At 31.0% G+C, this 6,780-nt stretch overlaps 1 protein-coding gene across 2 annotated transcripts; it reads left to right on the forward strand.

The window, feature by feature from the left end:
* On the forward strand, nucleotides 258–4,126 carry LOC104790597 (truncated transcription factor CAULIFLOWER A-like). Of its 2 annotated transcripts, XM_010516372.2 has the most exons (8): nucleotides 260–723; nucleotides 2,301–2,379; nucleotides 2,472–2,536; nucleotides 2,653–2,752; nucleotides 2,957–2,998; nucleotides 3,242–3,283; nucleotides 3,459–3,577; nucleotides 3,774–4,125. In XM_010516372.2, exons 1-8 carry the CDS (start codon nucleotides 539–541, stop codon nucleotides 3,877–3,879), a joined length of 738 nt encoding a protein of 245 aa, XP_010514674.1. In that variant the 5' UTR covers nucleotides 260–538; the 3' UTR covers nucleotides 3,880–4,125. The 2 variants fall into 2 exon arrangements, with proteins under 2 accessions (XP_010514677.1, XP_010514674.1); XM_010516375.2 differs by lacking the exon at nucleotides 2,957–2,998 and having other exon boundaries at nucleotides 258–723; nucleotides 3,774–4,126.

The following is a 6,780-nucleotide window of genomic DNA, read 5'->3' on the forward strand; positions in this document are numbered from 1 at the left end:
CAAAACTTTGATCTTGAATTAGTAGAAGGAGGCAAACTCCCGTATACAATTAAAACCAGCAATTGGGTTAATTATTATCTTCATTCACTAATAAAAATAATTGATCTTCAGCAATTGGGTTAATTATTATTATTATTATTATTATTATTATTATTATTATTATTATTATTATTATTATTATTATTATTATTATTATTATTATTATTATTATTATATTATTATTTTTTTGTCAAAAAAAGAAGAAAAGTATATCACTTTCCCTAATTGTATCATTTGATACTTTCTCTTTTTTCCTCCATATATGCCTTTTGTGTGTGTAAATATATGTATATGAATGGGTTCACAAAAATAGAAACATAAATCAAATCTTTGCGTAATTTCTCATCTTCCTCTACTTTTCTTCTTTTTAAGAGAATCTAGGGTTTTTTCTTTTTCTACTTCTTCTTCTTCTTTTCTTCGTCTTCTTCTTCTTTTGTGGTCAAATTTCCAAGGTAGTCTTTTAGCTCTCTCTTTAGAAATCTGAGAAGAAATTGTAGACATGGGAAGAGGAAGGGTTCAGCTAAGGCGGATAGAAAACAAGATAAGGAGACAAGTGACATTTTCGAAGCGAAGGACGGGTTTGGTTAAGAAAGCTCAAGAGATCTCAGTGTTATGTGATGCTGATGTTGCTTTGATTGTCTTCTCCCCGAAAGGCAAGCTCTTTGAGTACTCTGCTGGTTCCAGGTTTGAATTTTTCCTAAGCTAATTAATTTACCATCTTATTTTAAGATCGATGTTTTATCTATATATAGCAGCTTATATTTCATGTTTGACAGATTGGAGAAAGTAGTAGGTTTCACCTAGAGGAGATTGATTTGAATTGGCTGAGATTGTTTAATTAAATATATCAATGGCCGCATATGTGGCTGTGATTGTTTGATACACATGTTAGGTCTTGCATCTCTAAGTTAGAAATGATCTTAAAACATGATCATGATCAGCCAGTATATAATTTTTTTTTCTTTAAAAAAGAAGTGAATTAATAGTGGCGACCTTCATCAAGCAAAGAATTTTGAGATATTACAGTTTATATATCAATAGAAAATATGGTGGAAGAATCTGTGTATTAATAACATTTTATTTTCGAGAACATACCATGAAATCAGAGATCTTTCTTTCCATTCCTATTTCAGTTTGAACTCTACCAAAATGTTTTAGATTTTATTTTCGAGAACATACCATGAAATCAGAGATCTAATGCTCAAAGGTAGTTCACTTTGGCTATTAATATTGAGAGATAAAAGAAAGTGATAAATTCAAGTAATTAAGTTTTTTTTTTTAAAAAGGATCGATCTTGAATCAAAATAAACTGCAATTTTATTCTTATGCATTAATTCTGCCATTTAAAAATTTCTTAAAAATACAAAAAAAATTTTTTTGGCAAAAAGTATTCTATAATACAAAATAATTTGATGGGATTTTAACTAACTAAGTATATTCTGGTAATAACAAAACATTATTTATCATACTATTCAATATAAAATAAACATAAACTAACTAAAAATAGCAATTTCGATTTTCTTTAAAATTAATCTAATATCAATCTGAAAATCTTAAATAATCTAGTAATAAGATAACATAATTTATAATGTTAAATGCCAAAACAGAACAGTAAAATAATTGAAGACTTTTTTTTTTTTTAATAATTGAAGACTTAATTTGTGATGACTCATGTTAGTCTTTTAATAAACGGTATCATTAGTTCAAATGAACCACACACATAAAGAATTATCTCAATATAAACAAATATACAAAAGAGGGAAAACAAATCTACTATAAATAGGAAGAGTCAGGTAATTCGATCATGATTGTAATAACATGAAACTCTGATTTGATTATGTTAAAATCAAAATTTAAGCTACACAGCTAAACTCTTGTTGGAAATTGGAAGCATGACAAGCCGTTGTCATGGAGCTTTGTGCACTGTTTTGTCTTTTTGTTGGTCGAACCTAGGACTAACCTCGATCCTCACAAGAAAATATGCAAACCCATATTGCTTGCAAATATGTTTCAATAAATATGATTAGTCTTAATCTACTGATTGCTATAGTCTAAACAATAGCTTAGATTATTTTATAAATTGGTCTGTAAATGTGGATCAAAGTTCTCGATTATTGCTAAATGATTTAGAAATGTTTCTAGACAAAAAAAAAAGGAGTGTTTGCCGACTAAAGTAAAAAATGACTGTTCAATAATATATTGCATGATAATAGTTTATCCATCAAGTGTTGATTCTCGGTTAATATAACGATTTTATTTAGCATGGAGAGAATTCTTGATCGATATGAGAGATCTTTATACGCTGGTCAAGATATTCCTACACCAAATTTGGATTCACAGGTTCGTAAGCTCATCAATCTATCTTTTATATGACATATTAGTATATAAATCATTGTCTATGGTAAACTTAACTAATTATTGTGTATCTTTAGGGTGAATGTTCAACAGAATGTTCAAAGCTCTTGAGGATGATTGATGTCATGCAAAGAAGCGTAAGGTTCGAAAATTATTACTTAAAGGATCATCAAAACATAAATTACATAGATATGATATCTAAATATATTCAAGAAAATGCATATTCATTTGATTTATTTATTTATTTTATGAGATAAGGCACTTAAAAGGAGAAGAGGTGGATTCTCTGAGTATCAAAGAGCTTCATGGTCTCGAGATGCAACTTGATACTGCCCTCAAGAAAACTCGCTCTAGAAAGGTTCTTATATATATATCCAATAGCTATATATATTATATCTTGTATACATGCATGGATCATTTGTATACAAATATGTCTATTAATGTGCAGTGTGTGTTTTTGCGTAAAAAAAGAAATGTGCCGTGTGTGTATGCGTATATATAGACAGATATATAGATACACTACATCTAATCATGTAGCTATTGTTTTGCTTTGGGAGCACAGAACCAGCTCATGTTAGAGTCCATAGCACAACTTCAGAAAAAGGTAGCATACTAACTTGGAGACACTTAATCGTTGTAATGGCTGTACCTTTCAAAACTCATGAGTACCTGCTGGTGTTTTTTTGTTCTCTATTGGATTTTTAGAACAAAATACTTAAAACTATATCTACATATACGTAATCTTTAGTTTCAGATAAACGAAATAAAGCATATTCTAGATCAAGATGAATTGAGTCCAAGTATGGTTTAAACTAATAAACCTGCGACTTTTCTTTTGATGGTATAGGAGAAGGAACTAAAAGAACTGAAGAAACAACTAACAAAGAAGGTGAAACTGATTTAGAATCTTTTTATTATGTAGAATTCACTTAACTTCTTAAGAGGGACTAGTCTAGGTTTTTGTTTAGAATTTATCTATCAGTTACACATATTTTATTTATGTTTGAATGTTAATCAATCGCTAAAAGGTAAATAGTAACTATAACACGAATTCAATTTGGCAGGCTAGTCAAAGAGATGACTTTGAGCCGCAAAACCTTAGGCATGACTTGGCCACACCGCTATGTGCACCACCCCAAGCGCTGCCCCGACCTCTATCTCCTCCTCCTCCTTCATCTTTTGGGTACAACATTGTTCAATTTCAACATAGCTACGAAGATATTAATAGTAGAAATTATGGTGTGTTCAATGTTTCTTAGTGATAGTAAAACTAACGTTACTAATTAACATTAACATATTGTCGTCTGCATCCTTGATCAAGTGGCCTAGAGGAATATTTATGTATCATGTATATGAATTAATAAACTACTTTTATATAGGGATACATCACTAAGGAATGGAGTGGAAGAAGTAGCTGCCGAAATCCTAATTCGGAAAACGAACACAACGTTGCCGCATTGGATGCCCAGGCTCACCAGAGAATAGAGCTCCGAAGGCCATCTTGGTTTGTTAACTTTCAGTAATATAGAGTAACGGAATAACTTCTCGGGTTAAGTAGAACTACTCCGAATACAAGAAAATATATTATGCTTTGGCATTCTTAGAACCATCATAAGATGATGCCTTCAAGTTTCAGACTTCGAACAAATTAGAAAACTTGTATGTCAAATGTGATTTTGTATATTTTATTTATGAACCTGAGTGTTTGCGACAAATCAAATTTCAATGTAATAATAATAATATATAAAAAAACACAGAGATACAATAAAATAACTAAAAACGTCATGCAAAATGTGTTGCTATAATAAAACAAAATCCATGACAATCTTTCTCCTATTGATAATTTTCTCAAAAAGAATCACGATATATTATAAATATTCATAACTCATAAACACTTAACTGTGAAATGACTATATCTTACAAAGATTTTCATGTACTTTTAGTGATATTTAAATTATGTACATCCAACTTAATACTGCAATTTTTACCTAGTTTTTTTTGAAGAATGTGGGAGGTGCCGCTTTTTCTTTTTCTAAATTTGTTATAATCTAACCTGGCAACTTATTTGATTTTGTCTATTGCAAGGAGGTACGGATGTTAAAAAGGGTTTTTAAGCCCTGTCCAGCCCTGCCCCTGTATATATTAAGTCCTTTAAAAAGCCCTGTAAAATTAATATTAAATATATTAAATCCTTTAAAAAGCTCTGTAAAATTAATATTAAAGGACTGAACCCCCCTCAGTTCTGGTCCTATAACTTTTTTTCATTTTATTTCAAAACTCAAATCCAACCGTTCTAAAAATACAAAAACTTATCAATATCCATACTGCATCAAATTGACAATTATCAATTAGAGATCAATACAATAGAATTTTGTAAACATAATCACTACCCGTAAATCCTAAATACAATCAAATTTTGTAAACATAATCAAATTGTCAATTAGAGGTCAAAATCTAAGTTCCCAAAATTTAAATTGATAAAGGGAAAGATAGATTGAACTTTACTTAAAGCCAATTAGAGCTTGAAGAAATTGTGAAAATGAGAATCAAGGATTCGTCTTTACGCTAAGATCTTTCGCATAAGAAGAGAAGAAGAGAACTGAGAAAAAAAAAAAAAAGGTTTTTATCGTTTTGATCAGGGTTTTGTCGTTTTGATCAAACTGTCGTTTTGGGAAAAAAATAAAAGAAACAGGGCCACGGGTTTATATTTTTAACACGAGCTGGGCCCTGGAGCTTTAACTGAAGGCAATGCTTATTGTTGATTAGGAGGATAAAACCGCTTTTGCTATCGTGTCAGTCGAGGTTTTGTTCTTGTGAGCGTAATTTTCTAACTATCATGGGAAAAAAATTCCAACCCTGAAAAAACAAAAGATGTCGGATTGGATATGGAGATTTTATAATAGAGTTAGTGCCTAGCTAGTTGTGTTGCAGTCTCGCTGGAGCGATTCTAGTTTATATTCAAGGCTCAAGCTCATTTGATTATTTGTATTTAAAGTGGGATATTTAGACGCCAAAAGATTGGGAAGTTGTGAAGGGGGATTGAGGAACCTCTGGATGACTACTTAATGATCAAGCTAGTTTGTATTCTGCTACGAATATACTAAAAATACTTTTGAGAGAAATAGCTAAAAAAGTAGAAAAATGTAACTCGACCGACATTATTTGTGGGCTTTTATGTCCTTTTTTGACATGTGTACTCAATTTTTGTCTGACTATTTCGAAACGCAATTTCTTTTTTACCGACTTTTATAATCATGTGATTCTTTTTTAGTGTTTTCTCTTGATCAAACAATACGCAGAATCATTTTTGGTAAGTCATCTATTCTGAAATCGTTCAAGTTAAAAAACTAAAATATATATATTTTGGTGATAGAATAGTAAAATCAATACATTAAAGTTTTGTTTATGTCCAAAAGAAAATCTTGCTAGAACTTAGAAGATATAAAAAACACTTTTTTTTTTAATTTGATTTAGAAACTCTCTAAACACTAAATCTTTTTTTCGATCTCTCCATAAACTTTGTATTTATAAAATTAAACTACTCCTTATTCTATTAGCATTACACAAACTTATTTGGACAATTTTCTTATTTGTGATTCATATTTCTATTTCATTATTACTATTTCTCTCTTTCTAAAGTTTTCTTATTCAAAAAATAGCTTGCTCTTCAAATCTTGGAATTATCCAATATTCTCCCCCGTAATTCTAACTTGATCCAAGAAACTTGATCGCTTGAACTTCGATCAGTCCTCTCTTTTCTTTGAACTTAACTCTTGCTATTGGCTTAGTGAGGATATCCGCCTTCTCCTCCTCTCTAGATACATGATCTACATTAATTTGTTCATTCTCCACACACTCACGAATAAAATGGTTCTTGGAGAGTATGTGCTTACTCCTCCCGTGAAACACTGGATTCTTGGTGAGTGCAATGGCCGACTTGTTGTCAATCTCAAGTAAAATCTTTTCATCTAGACTTAATACTTCTTTTAACAACTCCTTAAGCCATATGACTTGCTTTTCTGCTTTTCTTGCTGCCATGAACTCTGCTTCACACGATGATAATGCGACAGTATGTAGCTTTTGGGAAGTCCATAAAATAAGTGATGAGCCAAAATAGAACATATGTCCCGTCTTCCATCATCAACATCAATATTGTGACTACTATCACTATACCCCACAACGTTTCTTGACCCGTGTCTTTTAAAGAATAGTCCTAAGTTGGTGGTTCCTCTCACAGACCTCATAATATGTTTGACTGCTTGTCCATGCGACTATCTCGGGCTTTGCACATACCGAATTAGAACGCCAACAACAAACGCCATGTCTTATCTTGTATGAATGAGATACCTTAAGCATCCTATGTTTCTTCTATACAGTGGCATCGAT

The sequence above is a fragment of the Camelina sativa genome, chromosome 6 (genome assembly GCF_000633955.1).
Source record: "Camelina sativa cultivar DH55 chromosome 6, Cs, whole genome shotgun sequence".
Classification (NCBI taxonomy): domain Eukaryota; kingdom Viridiplantae; phylum Streptophyta; class Magnoliopsida; order Brassicales; family Brassicaceae; genus Camelina; species Camelina sativa.

Coding starts and splice junctions, on each gene's coding strand:
- LOC104790597 (XM_010516372.2), top strand. CDS start 539: ATGGGAAGAGGAAGGGTTCAGCTAAGGCGGATAGAAAACAAGATAAGG. Junction 724..2,300: donor GAGTACTCTGCTGGTTCCAG/GTTTGAATTTTT, acceptor GATTTTATTTAG/CATGGAGAGAATTCTTGATC. Junction 3,284..3,458: donor AGAAACAACTAACAAAGAAG/GTGAAACTGATT, acceptor TCAATTTGGCAG/GCTAGTCAAAGAGATGACTT.